Source organism: Python bivittatus, unplaced genomic scaffold (assembly GCF_059951505.1).
Source record: "Python bivittatus isolate LINGU-HERP-01145 unplaced genomic scaffold, Pbiv_v1 ctg000080_np1212, whole genome shotgun sequence".
Taxonomy (NCBI): domain Eukaryota; kingdom Metazoa; phylum Chordata; class Lepidosauria; order Squamata; family Pythonidae; genus Python; species Python bivittatus.
This window is the reverse complement of record NW_028277035.1, coordinates 90,867,015-90,886,439: the sequence shown is the minus strand read 5'-3', so window position 1 is coordinate 90,886,439 and position 19,425 is coordinate 90,867,015. Positions and strand designations below refer to the sequence as shown.

General features: G+C 43.9%; 1 protein-coding gene across 1 annotated transcript; it reads left to right on the top strand.

Moving 5' to 3' along the window:
* The first annotated feature begins 2,150 nt into the window (after positions 1–2,150).
* LOC148216816 (vomeronasal type-2 receptor 26-like) lies at positions 2,151–18,678 on the top strand. The gene is made up of 5 exons (XM_088134733.1): positions 2,151–2,432; positions 4,063–4,272; positions 16,521–16,748; positions 17,147–17,273; positions 17,780–18,678. The coding sequence occupies exons 1-5, from the start codon at positions 2,151–2,153 to the stop codon at positions 18,676–18,678; spliced, it is 1,746 nt and encodes a 581-aa protein (XP_087990859.1).
* The last annotated feature ends 747 nt before the right edge of the window (positions 18,679–19,425 follow it).

Sequence of the window (19,425 nt, the reverse complement as noted above, 5' to 3'; positions counted from 1 at the left end):
AGCACAGCCCTCTACAATTGGCTTATAGCTTTTTTATAAGATGGCTTGGTAGACGCTTTAGTTTCCAGAAGAAAGAAGAGGCTGGCATTCTGTAGTGGATGGAGAGAGTCCAGCTTCCTGTTTAATTTTTGTTTAAAGTAAAGAAATACTTTTTAAAAAAATAAAGAAGTCAGGATTGTGGCAGGAACCAAGGGAGGTGGCCATGGCCATATGGTGTATTGAGTCTGGGAAAGGACTCTCTGATTGTGAAGAGAATTCAAGTTAGACTGAAAGCATTTCAGCTCCTTTTTAGTAACTGGTTACTTTTATACCCCTTGAAGTATAAAATGTGTCACTAATTTGATGATATGGCTATGATATCCTACTTTTATAATCTTGTTTTATGCAATTTATTTGAGTCAATGACCAGCATTGAATTGATTTGTGTGTGTCCCAAATTATTTCCTGGTTGTTGACCAGGGCTGAATGTCTTGTCTGCTTTAGCTGCACCTATTAGGAAAACCCAGGTAGAAAGCAAGAGGGGCTTGCAAGACCCGCGTGCCTCAATAGGCTGTAAGTGTGTGAGTGAGTGACCATAAGCCAAACCTGGGAGTACATGTAACACTTGCAGTCCTTTGCATTTTCTCATCATCAACAAAGCTCAGGTTATTGATGCATCTTCCTCCATTTAAAGCCACACTTGTCTTCTTCCAATCCAGCTACTCTTAATACCGTGTATAAATTCAGCATATAGGCTGAATAAATAAGGGAAGAGTATACAGCCTTGTTGCACTCCTTTGTCCACCTAAACCAGTCTGTTTCACCATGTTCTACCCATACTGTGCCTTCCTGACTTGCATATCAGTTGCTCATGAGGACAATAAGATGTTCTGGGATTGGAGAGATTATAGAGTTATTTGAATCTCTCTATCAAATGACCAATAAAAAGGGGGAAGTTGTGTCAAGCTACCCAGATCACAGGGTATTATTCTGGAAGAGATATTTGTTTATCTTCCATCTAGAACAGCTAAAAAGAGAACATTACGATATGCCAGACTGAAGACTCATGTAGCCATGGGGACTTCCAGCTGTCTAAAATTGGGTAGAGGAGTTACTGTATACTTTTGATTGCTGGTGATAGGGAGATGATTATTCTTAAGGGTTGTTGAGTTTGTGTTGACTCTTAGTGACCACACAGATTGACTTTCTCCAGGATGACCTGTCCTCCACCTGGCCTTTAGGGAGGTTAGGAAACCTATTTAAAAAAACAAAAAGAAAAACTGGGGGCAATCCATTTGGTAAGATGTGATTTAGTGCATTGAGCAAATTCCAGACATTCAGTAACCAAGTTAAGACTACTGTAGCAACCATCCAAAATATGTATGAAAGAGGACCACATGAGAACCTTTTGAATATAGAGCAATGCCAATGAAACATGTAAGTTTTTGCTAGAATATTTCCTTTGAATATACATACAAACTGTAGTAAAATATTATAGATGAAATACTGAACAAAAAAGAGGCATATTTAGCAGAAACGTATTTGTACATTTGGGGATGTTTTTTGAAACTTAATTTTACACAAATGCTTCTCATTGCTAAGATACCTGGTGCAGTTGTACTCAGTTGGATCCGTAATGTAAATGTCTTAATTTTGCTGGAATTGTATTCTTCTAACTCATCATTTAGAGAAAATAGAAGTTTGGATCAGCAATAGGGCTTAAGATAAGGATCACTTTGAGCCTGATGTAAAAGCATTTCTCCCTGCTATTTGTCTTGGGAAGATGCTCCCACTGGCATCAATGAAAGTGGGATCTAATGGGAATATCCTGGAAATTTTATGACCTAGAAAAGCCCGAGAAATAAGTGATCAGAAATTTGGTATTGTTTCATTGAGCAATGAATGTCTGATCATATTTCCTTCCTTCCAACATAGTGAGATTGAGCTTCAGGTAAACTCCTGCCCTTCTTGGACCTTCATGAGATCAGTCAGATTAATTTGTATTTTTTATGATCTATTATATCAACATTCCACAGAATTAAAAGTGTGGATTTCTATTATCCAGAGTATAGCCATAAGAAAAGGATCCACTTGATTTTATGAACTGAAGATGAAAATGCAAACTGAAAGTGAAGGCCTATTAATATCTCTTATCTTGCAGTTTAAAAAGTATGAGCTTCTCCCACATCCTGCCCTTCTTCTTTGCCATTTATGAGATCAACCAGAATCCAAGGCTCTTACCCAACATCACCCTGGGCTACAACATCTATGAGAACTTTTTCAATGCAAGAATGACATACGAGGCCATGATTGAGTTGCTGTCTACAGGACAGGAGAATATCCCAAACTACAATTGTGGAAGACCAAAAGGTCTATTGGTAGTGCTTGAGGGGACTGATTCTGAGCTGTTTCATCATGTTACAACCATGTTGCGCATCTACAAAATCCCACAGGTATAAATGGACATTGAAGTTAACTCCATTTTGTAAAATCTCCAGATACTCTAGAAGGTGGAACTGGTAGGTTTCACCAAATAAAATGAATCAGAGGATTGAGATTAAAGGTTATGTTAAATAGTATTGTTTTCATAATGTAGGCATATTTATTTTCCTAATCTGGCATCAGTGCTCCAATTATTTTTTTTAAATTACTCTAGCGTCATGGACTTCCCCTACTTTGCTACTGCATTGCTGAACTGGAGCCAGACTAAAGCCCTCTACATAATATTTGCATTCCCCTGGCTATCCCTCTTCTGCCTCTTTCTCTGTCTTCCATTCACTCCAGTCACCTGACTTCCCTCCAAGAGAATGGAGGACAGAAAGGATGTCCCCCCTTATTCTAACTATGTGCAAGGAACCCTCAAGGATTGCTATGGAGGAAAAAGAGGGGAAAGATTTCTTCAAGAGAGTCTTTCCCCACTTATACCTAAAGACAATACAGATTTCAGTGACATCTTTTTTCTACTGAGTTCCCATAATGTTCCAACAACCTGAATCCACAAGATACCAATTGCTGAACAGTATATTAGTAGTATTTTGTACTTTGTTCTGACACTGTCCAAACTGTGTTAAATCTACTGTACTTCTCTTCCCATGACCTTGGGGGGAATGTAGATAACTACATTCAGGGAGGCTGGGTATGGTATGGGTCCTCCTGTTAAGGAGGTCCATCTAGTGGGACCCAAATGAAGAGCCTTCTCCGTGGTGGCTCCCTCCTTTTGGAGCATCATCCCTGCAGAGATAAGACCAGACCCTACCTTGATACTCTTCCTCAAGGCCCTGAAGACATGGTTTTGCCAGCAGGCCTGGGGATCCATTTATCTATTTTTTATTAATTTATCATATTTATATAGCTGCCCATCTCACATAAAAGTGACTTTAGGTGGTGTATACCAACTATAAGGAATAAATATGCAAAAAACCATTACAAGTTAAAAAAAAAAACAATAAAAAAGGGTCTGCCTCCTGGCACTCACCGAACGTAATCAATACAGGGTTGTCAGGTTCAGCCCAAGAATCACAACGAGAGAGTCCAGAAATCAGCTCAGCTTCTTTATTAGCTTGCACCTAATAGAAAGAATCTCACCAGACTAACTCTAATCCCCCAACGACAGCAACTATAATCCTCACGCCCTTAGGGAGGGGCCAGTCCCTTTCTTTTGACTTTCACACGGTCCATCTGGAAGCTGAGGAGATGTTTTCCTTGGAATGTCTCTCCCTGCACCCTGTAACCTTGAAGGTGCATTCCAGAATCCTCCCCGCTCATGCCTTCCATCACAGGAGCCCATCAAATGGCCGGTGCAAATGTGTTGTTGTCGCCAGGGGGTGACGGGGTGTAGTGGGTTTTGTATTTGGGGTTTTTGTTTCTGTAAGCCACATGGAGTCACCGTGAGTGAGTTGGGCGGCCATAATAATTGCTTAAATAAATAAATAATCAATGACTGAGAAGAGAGACAAGCGAGACACAACACAGTTCAAGTCTAGGTGTAAAGAAGTTCTCTGCAGTGGGAAAAAGGCTTAGGCTTCAGCACTGATTTTTGTCTCCAACAGCAGGACAATAACCCAACTTTCTATTTCATTGTAGATCAATTATGGGGTTATCAGTCACATTCCTGAGCATAAACAGCATTTTCCTTTTTTCTACCGGATGAGTCCAAAACAAGAGCCTCCTCACTTGGTGATTGTCAAGCTGCTCCTGCATTTCCGATGGACGTGGATCGGCCTCGCTGCTCCGGACAATGAGAGTGGAGAAAATTTCAGAAGAAGCTTTGAACTTGTGGCCATCAAGAAAGGGGTTTGTGTGGCCTTCTCAGAAAGCATCCCAGCTCTTGATAAAATGAAAAGAAAGGACTTCCTTCTATATTTTAGCAATAGTAAGGTAAAAGTTATTGTTTGTCAGTTGGACTTTCAGGCCACATTAATATTATCAGTGCTAATACTAGAAATTGAAAAAGATATAAAAGAGTTTGGGGAGAAAGTGTGGATTGCAACATCTTTGCCAGATATATCTGTGAGATTGTTTTATCGAATGTTCGATCTGCAGCATAGACATCTTTTGTTATCTTTCTTAATTCTGGCAAACAAAAGGACAGAAAATTATGATTTTAACATTTATTTCTCTGACAATGAGAAGTTTGGGAAGACAGCATTTCAGTGTTCCTCTTCACGCCCTATTTTATCTAAGAAAGTTTGGAAAAGATGCATAGAAACAGAGAACTGGCAAATCCCATCCCGTGATGTGGTTGCAAGAATCCTGTCTGAGGATGCCTACAGCATTTCCACTTCAGTCCAGGCTGTGGCCAAGGTCCTCCATGCGGTCTATTCCTCTCACCTGAGTCGGAGGAAAAGCAGGGTTGGAGACCTTCTCGTACCCCAGGTGGTACAACCATGGCACGTAAGACTTTCCTATGAATTTCTGTTAATGTTCTCCTTTAAATTCCTCTTTTTTTAATAATGATTTTATTAGAGTTTTCAAATACAAAGATAAAAAACAAATACAAACTAAGGAAATTATGAAGAGTAAAAGAAGAAGAAAGAGAAGTGCAAAGAGCTATGAGAAAGAGAGAAAGAGAGAAAGAGAGAAAGAGAGAAAGATGACTCCCCCCTTCCTCTGCACAAGTATGAACAGTTTCAGTAATTTAACACTTCCTCTAGTATTTCTTAAAATAATTATCTTCTGTTATATCTCATCTCTAATCAATAATCAAATTGTAAAAATTCATCTTTCAATCCTAATCAGCAAAATCCAGTTAAGGCTATGAAAAATAATAAAATACATATTTTAAACTCAATCAAAGAAATCCATTTTATAGCCCAACTTATCACTTTCTCTAAAAATTAAAGCAAAAGAGATCCCTTCCCCCTGAGATACAAATTCAAAAAGCTTCATCCTTCAGTCCTGGTCAAAAAGAAATCCCATTGGTAAATTCCAGAAACCACAACTTATTTTTTAACCATAGTCATGTAGATTCACTTTATAAGCCTTCTTTTTACTTTTAAAAAGTTTAATCATTAAGCCTCACAAATAATGTCCCACAAACTGATTCCTTGCCATTTTCTTCTTGTTTTCTTTCAAGAACAGCCTCAATACTTTGTCTCTTTTCAAGAACAGCTTCATTGGTATAATACATACCTTTTCTAAATCCATAATAAAAAGGCTTTCCAAATCACCCTTCTGGTTTATTGTTTGCATGTCCCCTTTCATCTGTGAATCCATTTTAGCATCTTTTTCCATTGTCTGATCCACAACATCTTTTTCCAAATCATTTTTGTAATCCAGCATTTTTTAAAAAGAATTTTGTTATATTTCAAAGTACAGTTAAAATGCAAAACAAAGAGTACTGCAAAGATAGAAAATAGAACTAAAGGAAAAAAGACAAAAACTATAATAGTGAAAGTAGATAGAAAACTGAAACAGAAAGTGACTTTCGACTAATACAAATTGAAAAAAATCTCTTACCACTAATTAATCCAAGTTCACATTATTTCTATCAACAGAATCCATCTAATCATTAAAACCCACAGTTAAAACCTCATTTTTTTCCTGCACAAGCACGTAATCTAAAAAAGGTTGCCATAAGGAGACAAATTTAGAAACAGTGTTATCTCTTAATAAAGGGGTTAACTTTACCATTTGAGCCAAATCCATCAATTTAACAATCCATTCCTCAACTGTAGGTATTCGTGGATCTTTCCATCTTTGAGCATATCATAATCTTGCAGCTGTGATCATATACAAGAGCAGAGCTCCATATTGTTTTTCCAATTCGTTCGCCATCAAACCTAATAGGAACAGTTCCGGGTTTTGTGTTTTTTTTGGAATATTCACTTTAAGAATCTTCTGAATAATGATACATATCTGATCCCAATTTTTTTTAGCCTTTTCACAAGTCCACCAAAGATGATAAAAGGTTCCTTCACCCTGCAAACATTTCCAACAAACATTTGTTATACCAGTAAACATTTCTGACAACTTATCAGGAGTTAGATACCAACGATACATCATTTTATAAACGTTTTCTTTTAAATTATAATTTAACGTAAATTTCAAACCTTTAATCCACATATTTTCCCATTGTTCCAACATAATATTGTATCCAAACATTTTAGGCCATTTAGTCATACATTCCTTGACTTGTTCATCTTCCAAATTCATCTGTAACAACATCTTATACAACTTAGCAATAACATGTTCATCATTTGTACAAAGTTGATTCTCAAAGTAAGTTATTTCATCTAAAATTCTTTTTGTCCAACTTAAAAAGTTCAAATAATTACATATAAGTAAACCAATGATATGTAAACCCTTCTAACTCTAACTGTTCTCTTGTTTTGAAATTTGGTTCACCCTCCTCAAAATTTAACAAATCTTTATATTTTAACCACTTTATTTCTCCCACACTTCCTCTTCTAGCAAATGCTTCTTGAGGTGATAACCACAATGGTACATTAGGAGACAATCTTACCTTGTTTTTATTCCAGATCCGGAATATAGCAATCCTGATATAATGATTTTTAAAATCCTTATTAACTTTAACTTTATCATACCACAAACAGGCATGCCACCCGAACCTTAATTCATGACCTTCAAATGGTAATAATTTTTTATTCTTCAAAGTTATCTAATCCTTCATCCAAAGCAAACAACAGACATCAAAATACAGTTTTAAATTAGGCAAACCCAAACCTCCTTGTTCCTTGGCATCTTGCAACAATTTATATTTAATTCTCAGTTTTTTGCCTTGCCAAATGAACTTCGAAATGTCTCTCTGCCACTGTTTAAATGGTAAATCTGTAGACAAAATTGGTATAGCCTGAAAAAGGAACAGCATTCTAGGCAAAACATTCATTTTAATCACAGAAATTCTCCCCATGAGAGACAATTGTAATTTTTCCCATTTTACCAAATCTTTTTTCACCTCATTCCAAATTTTGCCATAGTTATTCTGGAACAACATGCTATTTTTAGTTGACAAAATCACCCCCAGATATCTCACCTTTTTTTCAATCCTGAAGCCCATCTTACCCATCAACAGAACATGATTAGGCAGGGTCATATTTTTAATTAACATTTTTGTTTTTTGGTAATCCAGCATTTTTTGAACTCCAAATTCACATTTAAATTAGCCTTAATCTCTGTTTTCTCCAATGAAATCTTTTGTTCTTCTATATATCCTCTATTAAAGTGCCAGATGGTCTTTTCAGTAATTTCTGGGTACACTGGTCCCAAACCACCTTAAACTCTTCAATAGTCAAATAATATTGCTCCATTGTATTCATGGGTCTCTCCCCCTTTAAATGTAACTGGTTATTCTCTCTGGTTCCCTCAGTCAAGTCCCCTCTTGTCATCTGTTTATTGTGCAGACAAGAAAATATTCCCATGGGAGGATTTCTAACAATTAATTTCAAAATCTTCATATATTTTTTTAGTAATCTTTCAACACCCCACAGGAAATATGCTTTCAAGTCCATCTAGCCTCTTAACTCTTCAAACCCTGTTGCTGTTCAAAAAGTAAATCTTTTCTTTTCAGTACTTCAACTTACACATAACTTCTTTCATCCAAGGTAGAAGGAGATTCTCCTGGTGTAATAAAACTTGCTCTTCAGAAGGTTCTTAACTTCTTCTTCTTCTTTTTATCTGCACTCAGTCGTTACCGACTCTGCAGTGACTGCTTTGGATGAGTCCTTGCAGTTTTCAAGGCAAGGTGTTTTGGAAGTGGTTTGCCATGGCCTCCTTCCTAGAGCAGAGCCCAGCTGGCAAGCGCAGGAGGTGGGTTTCCATTGCTTCGCGCCTTTTTCGGGCAAGCACGGTTTCGTGCTACCGGCAACTGCTCCCGACTCCTTTTTTGCAAGGCGCTGCCAGCATTTTTCCTCCCACCGGAGTGAGAGTACCCATTTATCTACTCACGTGAGTTTTCAAACTGTTGGGTTGACAGGAACTGGGGAGGAAACGGGAGCTCAACCTGCTAACGCGAAGGCTGGGCTCAAACCACTGAAGTGTCGGCCATTTCTGGCCGGAACTTTCAGCGTCATTAAGCCGCTGCACCACCGCGTCCCCCTTCTTAACTTCTAAGTAATCCATAAAAAGCAACTTCCTAAAGTAATAAAGAGAGAAAGAAGGGAAACTGCGGTTTAACCAGGATGATTTCCCCTCAGCTCCCAGAACTCTCAAATCCGCTGAAAATCACTATTTTGCAGTCTTCACAGGGAGATTCTGCATGGAGCAAACTTGTAGGCAATCCTTGCTCTCTCCTTTATCCGGTGAGGGGTTCCGAGGAGCTGATCCCTTCAATGGCTCCTCTTTTGGCCACGGTCATCAGCTCTGCAAAAGTGTATATGTCTTCAGTCTGCTATTGCTGTCCCCAGAAGCCCTCCCCTTAAATTCCTTAGTATTTGTTAGAAAGAGACAGGATTGGAAATGGGGTGGGATATTCCCCTCAAAAAATGCCCAAGTTTAACTGTTTGTTCTGACCAAATGTGGAGGCTTGAAGAGAAAGAAGGAGAGAGAGATTTTAATGCTAGATCTTCCAAAGTGAACAGCTGTGCTGGTTTGGAAAGTTTGGAAAGAAATGAAAAGGAAGGATCTCTCCCTGTTTGCAGAATAAATCAGCACCAGGATATTACAGTAACCAACAAGTTTCTTGACCATCCAACATTGGCCTGATTTAGCTTCTAGATCAGGGAATTTTTTCTCACTTCCTGTCCTGCCTCCTTAAGAGGGTGTGAAATCTATGCCCTTTCCAATGTCTTCAGGGAACAATAAGGCCCGTTGATTTGCTTCAGACTGCAGATTCCTAATCACTGTGCAGCAACTTTTCTTGTCTATTTGTCCTCTGCAGACTTTGTAGACAATTCTCTTCTCCCAACCCTTCCCATCACCATTTGCTGCTTTCATAAAATGATGAGGTATCAAGTTGCAGAACCCAGAAAGACCATAACATAATAAACAGTCATGACATTTGCTGCCTCCATTGCCTTCATTTTTGTGAACTTCCAAATGGCCTGTTGTGTTTCTGTATCCCGAGCATCTGAGAAAGGAAGCAATCTCTGGTTTTGCTGCCCTCCACTTTCAGTTCATCACCAGTCAATGGAACACACATCCTCCAATCATAGCACAGCAGCAGGAATGGGGCAGGTCTGGCTGCAGGACTATCTGTCATCTCTAGTCTCCTCGTGAGGACCTTCTTCTGCACCCACATCTTAGCTGTATTCCAACAAACACCAAGGTCAGAATAGAGGAGTTCCTTAGGATGTGTCTTCCCTTCCAAACTGGATCTTTGAAGCCTTGCCCATGTTTAATGTGTGTGTACCTTCCAATTATTCCTCCCTTTTTGATATCATCACCCTCAAAGCATGGTTGACTGTGCTGGGAAGGCATAATCCACTCCACATTAGAGGGACATGTAGATGTGGCACCACTGTTGTGCAGCTCTGTTGGACCACCCTCCATGTCTGCTGTGTCCAACTCTTTAGGCAGACAACAGCAGATTGGCAAATGCTGACCAGCGACCAATGCAGAGGGAACATATCCACTTCAGCCTGAAATGGTCAATATCCGACCCCTCCTGGCCACCTCAACTACCCTCCACATTCTGCAGCTCTCACTCACGGTACCATGAGATCCTAATCTTAAAACACAGAAGAAGGACATTTATGCAAAGCTGAGGCACTGCAAAGGTGAAACGGTACAAATCAGAAATGTCACCAAGAGAGATGCTGAAGCCAAATTTTCCTTTCCCATAGCACCAGGATGGTTGGATGTTTCCTTCTAGGAAATGACATGGCCAAAGGCAGGAGATGGGGGGCAACCATTACACAGTGGAGGGGGGCAAGAAGATGGCATTCAGAGATGCACCAAGGGAGATAGAGCCATCCAGTGCTAGGCGGCTCCAGATTGTCCAAGGTTGAGGTGAAGTTGATGTTGTAGATGTCAGAAAACGACAGACACGGGTTCGGTTATCCAGTAGACAGAAGTTTTTATTGGGCACGTTTGCAAAGGTGGGTCCCTCCCGCAGCAATGGAGGAACCCCGAAGCAAGGTCTGACAGGTTTTTATACCCCCTATCTGTCCTCCCCCTCCTGCGAGGGCTTGGCTCACAATCTCACCTTTTTTACTGCCCCGGAGCGCTGCTAATTAACCGCAAAACCGCAGACATTCCACTTTCCGAATCCAATCAGCGCAATACACATTCCAATCCCCACTTGACCCGACAGCCGCCCCCTGCCGTTTCTCTTCACTCTGGTGCGATCGTGCCTCTTGCCTGCAGTCTTTCCTCCCTCCTGCCGTCCCTCTCCACTCTGGTGCGAGTGTGCCTTCTGCCCATCCTCCCTCCTGCCACCCCCCCAAGGCTGCCCCATGGTGCACAGCGCTCTCCCCTAGCAAACATGGTTCGTTTGAGGCCCTCACTTCTCCCTGCCTTCTCACAATCCCCCTTTTTCTTTTCACGCCTCTGTTGGGCCTCAAACCTGGCTAACAGGATTGCTCCCTCGTCCCGGACCCGGGGCTTCACACACTGGGACAGGTAATTCCCACAAGCAGGGAGACATTGCATTAAGCAACATACTAGGACCAGTAAGGCAATGAAACCAATGGCTAGTACAAAAAGTTGTTTTAACCAAGCAAAGTTAGGTAACCAACTAGTGAGCCACGACCAATTCCATCCCTCTGGATCCTCGGATATGCGAGAGGCTAAGGTCTTCAACTTGGCTAGTTTTGCTTCAACATAATTCTTATTGTTGGTTAGGTTAAAGCAACAAAGACCTTGAAAAGATTCACAGCCTTGTCCTGCCCTTAATAGGAGATAGTCTATAGCTATCCGATTTTGAATGACCACCCTCCTGATCTCAGTGACTTCTTCAGTGAGGGCTGCAATGAGAGAGGATGTAAGGTTGACACTTTTAGCCAGGAGGCAGGCCACCTTCCTTAGGTCCAGGTAAGTTCTTCCGCTTAGTGCAGGAACCCCTACTAAGGAGAGGGCCAGAGCCATGGCTTCTGTTTCGGACAAGAGTGTCACATCACTCTCACAATCAGATGGCAGCTCCCTTTTTCTTTTTTCTTTTGATGGGTGCGCTTGTATTGGAGGCAGGGCATATAGAGAGGTCAGGCGCCCTATGGCACAAGGGCCCCCTGAACTATAGGCTGGAACATAGGTGTAAGCTTCATGTCCACATAACAAAAAGAAACCTTTAGGTAGGTATAGAGGGGTTGAGGCGTAAGGGATATTATAGACCCCTCCACAAGTGAAAGCAGGACCTTTTGAGGGCAATGGGGGGTACGGTTCTGGGTATTGTTGAAATATACACATTGAGTTGCATTGGTTATCCCCAAGAGATTTAGAGCCATTTGCCTTTGATTAGTCCAGGGTCTTGGTATGGGAGAAGACCCAAAATGATAGAACATCCCCCCCCTCCCACGGGGATCATCCCCAGTGATCAAAGCTGTCTGTGCCAATTCTACGCCTTTATGTTGGTCATCTCCTCCCCTGCCTTAGTTCAGTTCCTTTTAAGTTTTACTTTGAGTCTGTCTCCCGGTTGGGCAGTCCATGGTCGGGGGTCGGGAGCTTGCTTAACCCGATGGTAGTGGGTCCAACCCCCCTGTCAGGTCCGAACCGCTGATTCAGTTGTCAGGAGAACTTGGTATGGTCCCTCCCAAGATGATTTCAGCTTCTCATCCTTCCACGTCTTTATCAGGACCCAATCCTCTGGCTTGTGGGGGTGTTGGTCTTTCAGCAAGGGGGCCGTTGAGCGAGGAGTCCCTGTTTTCTTAGAGACAAGAGAGATTGTGACAGTACCAAGAGATACTTTCTCAGGAAGGCATCCTTTAGCTCGGGGATAGGCTCTCCCATTGGAGCCAGGAAAGGTCTTCCCATCATCAGCTTGAATGGGGAGACCCCCACATCCTTGCGAGGGGCTGTCCGCATTCGAAGCAGGGCAACCGGAAGTGTCTTTGTCCAAGGTAGCCCTGTTTCCAATCCCAGTTTGGTGAGATGTTGCTTCAACACCCCGTTGGCCCTTCCCACAGCTTTACAGTGTCTACCAAAGCCTGCACCCCCGTGAGACCCTTCGTGCAGTTTCTCCACCATCCCCCTCATGTCAGCACGGCTCACTACTGGGGTCCCCTCAATTGTAACCCAATGACCTGCTTCCTCCCTGCAACCTTCCCTTTCCAGCAGCTGTGAGTAAACCCCGTTCCAGCCAAATTTTCCCGAAAATGTGCACTACTCCCCAGGCATATCGCGAGTCTGTGTAGACGGTGAGGGACACTCCCTTTCCCAACTCTAGTGCCCGTTTCAAAGCGTGCACTTCACACAGCTGAGCCGACCAATCCCCTGGTAGTGCCCCCTTCTCTATTGTCTCTCCCTCCGCCGTCACTATCGCATATCCTGACTTCCTTTGTCCCTGCTCTACTCGGCTAGACCCATCCACAAACCAGACCTCACCCTCCTCCAGCGGGACCTCCTGCAGGTCCTCCCGGGTCTTTGTTTGCAGCTGCAACAGGGTGGAGCACTCGTGCTCTGCCGGCTCCCATTCTTTCCACTCCCCCGCAAGAAACTCCGCTGGGTTCAAATTCCTGTCTGTTCCTACCACCACATCAGGACTTATCCGGAGAACTGTCTCATATTTCAACATCCTCCCTTCTGTCATCCAAGCAGCCGCCTGCTGACTAAGCACACTTAAGATCTGATGGGGTGAATGGACAATCACGGGGCTCCCAAAAGTGAGTTTTTTCCCTTCTGTCACTAGTACAGCAGCGGCAGCCACTGCCTGCACACAAGTCGGCCATCCCCTCACCACCGGTTCTAGGGCTTTGCTCAGGAAGGCCACTGGTTGATATTTCCCAGCCCGTCTCTGAGTCAGCACTCCAATGGCAGTTCCCCCATGGGCTGTAACGTATAGGTGAAAGGGGGGGGCCAAGTTCGGTAGAGCCGGGGCCGTCACCAGGCTCCTTCGTAATTCCCCCCCACTTCTCTGTGTCCCTGTCTGTCCATTCTACCCTGTCAGATGATCCTTTCAACTTCTCATACAGAAACTGAGCCTTGCTCATGTACTCATCTATCCATAGCCTGCAATATCCTACTAGACCCAGAAACCGCCGCACCTCTGTTTTAGTATGAGGGGGCTTCAACTGCATTATCCCCTGTATGGGAGAAGGATCAATCAACTTCTCGCCCTTCCGGAGTACATGTCCTAAATACTTGACCTCCCTTTCCACAAATTGGACCTTCCCTTTTGACACCTTCAATCCTTCTTCAGCCAACCAGTTCAATAAAGCCACTGAGTCTTCTCTCACCTTTACTTCCTTCTCTCCAGACACCAACAAATCATCCACATACTGCAGCACCCGAGAACCCCCAGGGGCCCGGAACCCCTGGAGTTTCTCTTCCAATGCCTGTCCAAACAAGAGGGGCTCTCGGTGTACCTCTGGGGCAGCACCGTCCATCTCAGTTGTTGCTTCAGCCCGCGCCTCCCATCCCGGGACAGCGGGTATTGGGCTTGCCGCAAACCCGTCACCCCTGGTTTCAAGGGGATGCTAATTGGGGCTATGCGAAACCGCCCCGCCCCCTTCTCCTGCCCATACCTCAGGGTTCACAACCTCCACGTCCGCCTCCCGCAACAAACACATCCTTTCTGCCTGTTCCACATTCCACAACTCCACTCCTAGACTACCCATGAGATCCCTTCCCAGCAAGTTCACTCTCGCCTGTGGGATCAGTAACACATCTGCAGTTACCTCCTTCCCATTCCACTCCAGTCTCACTTCCTCCAGTACGTCTGCCTTGACCAGAGAGCCTCCCACCCCCATCACCGATACCGATGCGCCCCGGGATTTCGCAATCCCTGGGATGTTCGAGAGGCTCTGGTGTCCACGAGGAACTGCCGTTCCTCGCCAGTGGGACCCACCGTGATGTTTACCAAGGGTTCCCCGTGGGTCCCGGTTGGGGAACCATGACCCCCCTAATCGTACAGGGGGAAACTCCTCTCATGTTCTCCCGATGTTCAGCATTATTGGGATCCCAATTTGGGTCTGCCAGAGGGAATTTAGTATCTGCGGCCAGGGCATTTGGGACATTTGCATTCCTTTGCTCCCAAGCCCCGAGCGCAGCTCGCCAAATCTGGCCCCTCTCTTCTGGCGTATAGAGGTGGGCTAAAATGTAATTCAGTTCCCCCAGGAGTATTCCACCGGGCCGAGAAAAAGTTCCAATTGTTCGGCGGCGGTATGGGCGTTCTCTTGCATACGAGGGAGGGTCCTTTTTAATTCCCTCAACTCACTGGGTTTGATGGGAATCGTTACGTAACTGGTGACGGCCACCCCCTGTGCGTTCGTTCCGTTCGGGACTTCCCGGACGGGGAAGGCACTGGCCGACCTTAGAATAAAGGGCAAGTTCTGAATGTCTTGGTTCAGCTGGTCCAGCTCTTTCCGCAGCCCGGGATAGGGTGGGGGCGCCGGAGGGGGAGCGATAGGAAGAGGAGGAGGAGGAGGAGGTAGCGGCCCCCATTGAGGTCTAGTCAGCCAGAGGTCCTCCTCATCCTCCTGTTCTTTTTGGACAAAAATTTTGGCTAACTTGGGTCGAGGCCCCTCCCAATGAACATGGAACCAGACTTCCACATAGGGTTCCTGTGTTAACATTTTATGCTCCACAATGTAGTTTTTTAGTTGGGTCACCCAGTAATTACTGGGGATTCCAATGGTAGGGGAATTCGGGGTCCACTAGTGGATATTTTCGCCATTCTTTAGTGCACAAAGTTATCATGGTCGGTTTTTCCAGACCCCTGGTGAATGGACACAACCAGGGTGTCTCCCACTGTTGCAACAATTGTCCTAATGGAGAATCCGTGGGGATTCCCCCTACTGCGTTTTTCCCATTGGCCCCTGGCCTTACACTCTTACTCTGCGCCTTACCCATCCTTCCTGACTACGTTTCCCACCTTACAGAAGGTCCCGGACTCTTCTGTCCCCTTGCGGCGTCCAACGCCTCGTAACCACGCTAATCTCCCCGAGATTATGGGTAGGCTGTACTCACCAGACCTCCCGGAGGTCTCCTCGTCGGCCGACTTCCTCTTTACTTCTGTCTGACTGGCGATTGGAGTCCCGTCCTGGACCCGACTCCGGGGAAAACGGGAGACACCTCAACGGGGTGTTACGGCCGATTACTCACCGGTTCCCCACAGTCCGGTCCACGTCGAGGACTCCTGCCTGGCTCGCCAATTTTGTCAGAAAACGACAGACACGGGTTCGGTTATCCAGTAGACAGAAGTTTTTATTGGGCACGTTTGCAAAGGTGGGTCCCTCCCGCAGCAATGGAGGAACCCCGAAGCAAGGTCTGACAGGTTTTTATACCCCCTATCTGTCCTCCCCCTCCTGCGAGGGCTTGGCTCACAATCTCACCTTTTTTACTGCCCCGGAGCGCCGCTAATTAACCGCAAAACCGCAGACATTCCACTTTCCGAATCCAATCAGCGCAATACACATTCCAATCCCCACTTGACCCGACAGCCGCCCCCTGCCGTTTCTCTTCACTCTGGTGCGATCGTGCCTCTTGCCTGCAGTCTTTCCTCCCTCCTGCCGTCCCTCTCCACTCTGGTGCGAGTGTGCCTTCTGCCCATCCTCCCTCCTGCCACCCCCCCAAGGCTGCCCCATGGTGCACAGCGCTCTCCCCTAGCAAACATGGTTCGTTTGAGGCCCTCACTTCTCCCTGCCTTCTCACATAGACAAGCCATTTTGAGAGATTTGTGCTTTTGCTGATTACAAGGAGAGGGTGGAATTTCAGACCAGTATTAGGGATACAGCCATAGTGAGATAGCCACGTTACATATCATCTGATTGCTGGAGTCAAAATATCTTTGTCATTTGAGAGTAGCAATTTCACAAAATAGAGCAGGCCAGAGACCTTTGGATAGTCAGAAAGGACATTGAGAGCAAATCTTTAACTAGATTGCTCCCCAACATTGCAGAAAGAGGAACTGAGCTGAAGTAGCCCCATCTGGACTTAGGGATCAAATAAGAACGTAGAAGGTACAACTGTGATTCTCTGGGTCTTTCCAGCTTCATCCTTTTCTAAGAAACTTCCAGCTTTACAATCTTTCAGTGGATGATGTTTATTTGGATGAGAATGGAGATCCTGTGGCTGACTTTGATATCATGGACTGGGCAGTATTTCCCAACAAGTCTACTGTTGGGGTGAAAATTGGGACTATAGAAAGAGAAGCCTCTTCAGAAGTCAAGCTCTCCATCGATGAGAGTGCCGTCATATGGCCAACTTCATTTAACCAGGTAGCTGAGTCTGCTCGTTTGGGGGTTTGGGAGGGGTATTATTTACCTGATCATTTGCAGCTTACCAACCTTGCCTTCTATGCTCATAGAAGGACTGAAATCATGCTGAAATGAGATTAGTACTGGGAATTTTTCATCAAAAGACTGTGTTGTTAAAAATGAGTTACTTTAAAAAAAATCTTCATCTTAGAAACAACTTAAGAACTGGAAGTAACAGGAACTTAGGCAATTGGCAATTATATATTCTTTACTACTAAAGGTCAAGAACCTGCATGAGTCAGTTTCTCTTCCTGCTCATTTCAAATCCTGATCTTAGAGAAGAGCCAAGGTTTCCAAGAAGATAATGCCAGCTCTGGGACGTGGTTCACAAAGATTTCCCTGGATTTTTTTCTGTTTAGAAAATGCCTTTTTCAAGATGTACTCAAAGTTGTCTCCCAGGATATAGCAAGCTCATGAGAGAGGGGGCACCGGTTTGCTGCTATGACTGTTCTCCATGTACAGAAGGAACAATCTCCATGCAGGAAGGTAGGTGCTGGAAGAGCAAACAAGGAGCACTGTTCATGTCCAAAGCAGGCCTGAACGTCCCCAAGGCCCACCAAGCCTCTTAAATTCTGCCATCTGCTGAGGCACCTCAGCTGTGCCTAACTTACTGAATTATTTCTCTCACAAAATGCTCCATAAGCTGGACCATTGTGTGGGAGGTGTGTATGGGTGTTCTTGAGAGTGGGAACCTGGCCTTTGATTACTAGAACAGGTTTTATAACATAGAAGAGATTTATTTACAGGAAATACATGATAGGGAAAGGAAAAGCTACCTAACTACTTCTTACCAGGAGGAGAGTACTGCTTTGGAACATAGGCAGAAGGAAGTGACCTACCTTACCAATTTTTGGGGGTCAACTTGACAAACAGGGAATATAGAGGAAATCCTTACTGCTCTATGTATACCCAGCTGACCTTGGGTCAGTTTTTCCCCAGTTGCTGAATGCTACTGAATCCACTAGCTAAAGAAATAACTGCTTCTTTTTCAGATGCAGCCCATTGTGAGAAGTGCCCAGATGACCAGCATTCCAGTAAGAAACGAGATCAATGTGTCCCCAAGATTATAAGTTTCTTATCTTACCAAGAAACGTTGGGTCTCATCCTGACTCTCTTTGCACTTGGGCTGTCCCTAACCACTGCATTTGTTCTGGGAATCTTCATTAAATACCGAGAAACTGCCATAGTCAAAGCCAACAACCGGGACCTCACCTACATACTCCTTGTCTCCCTCCTGCTTTCCTTCTTAACTTCCCTGCTGTTCATTGGTTGCCCCAAGAAAGTGACCTGCCTCCTGCGACAAAGCACCTTCAGTGTTGTTTTCTCAGTTGCCGTATCCTGCTTGCTAGCCAAGACTGTCATGGTGGTGGTGGCTTTTCTGGCCACAAAGCCAGGCAGCAGGATGAGGAAATGGCTGGGGAAGAGTCTGGCCAACTCCATTGTCTTGTCCTGCTCTGGAGTTCAGGTGGGCATCTGCATCCTATGGCTGGGAACGTCTCCCCCATTTCCAGATTCTGACTTGCATTCCCAACCAGAACACATTGTTCTGCAATGCAATGAAGGCTCAGTCACCATGTTCTACACTGCCCTCGGCTATATGGGTTTTCTGGCCACCATCTGCTTCTCAGTAGCCTTCTTGGCCCGTAAGCTGCCGGGAACTTTCAATGAAGCCAAGTTGATCACCTTTAGCATGCTGGTTTTCTGCAGTGTTTGGGTCTCCTTTGTCCCCACCTACCTGAGCACCAAAGGGAAATACATGGTGGCTGTGCAGATCTTCTCCATCCTGGCCTCCAGCCTGGGCTTACTGGGCTGCATCTTTGTCCCTAAATGCTACATCATTATCCTGAGACCTGACATGAACACCAAGGAGCATCTAATGATGAAAAACTAGGAGGTCTCCTGATTTTGGTGGTAATTTTTTGTACCACTTACTGGTAATATAAGATAGCTTGGAAGTAAATTCCTTTTTTTATGTTTTTGAGTTCATTTTCTTTTAAATCCTTATGTTAGTTTATCACACTCTTTTCGGCTAGAATAATAAATGATTACTGACATTAATAGATTTTAGGAAAACAATTTAAATTGCATTTATATAGCAACTGTGCTTGATGAGAAGACAAACTGTTGCTAATGTTTGATTTGGTTTCATTTTATTTCCTGTTTTGTGGGTTGAACTCCGAGGATGACTGTATTCCTTCCCTTAGTAATTTTCTCCTGCATTTTTTTTCCTTTCCCCCCTTTTTCTTCATAACACATCATGGAGACCATTCCAATTGTTAATTTAAAAAATTGCAAGAGGAAGTCACTACTCCTAACATATGTGTTTTGAATCAGGTAGAGGATTTGGAAGAATTGCCTTTTCTGTGGGGACAGAAAGCAGACTAACTCATTTTCAGAGGGAACCTACAATACACTCTTGTAGCAATAAGTAATCCTTCTCCAGTTAAAGGTCTCATCAATTTATTTTGTATGACTTGCTTTTAACTTAGTACTTCATTCCCAAACACATACGTCCCTAATTCAAATCTAAGTAAATTAATCACAAACATTAGAATATGGGAAGCCATTTTAGTCTCCTTAGATAAACTATACAGGAATCCACAATGGGAGAATTGTTATCTGTGGCAAGAAAGTGGCA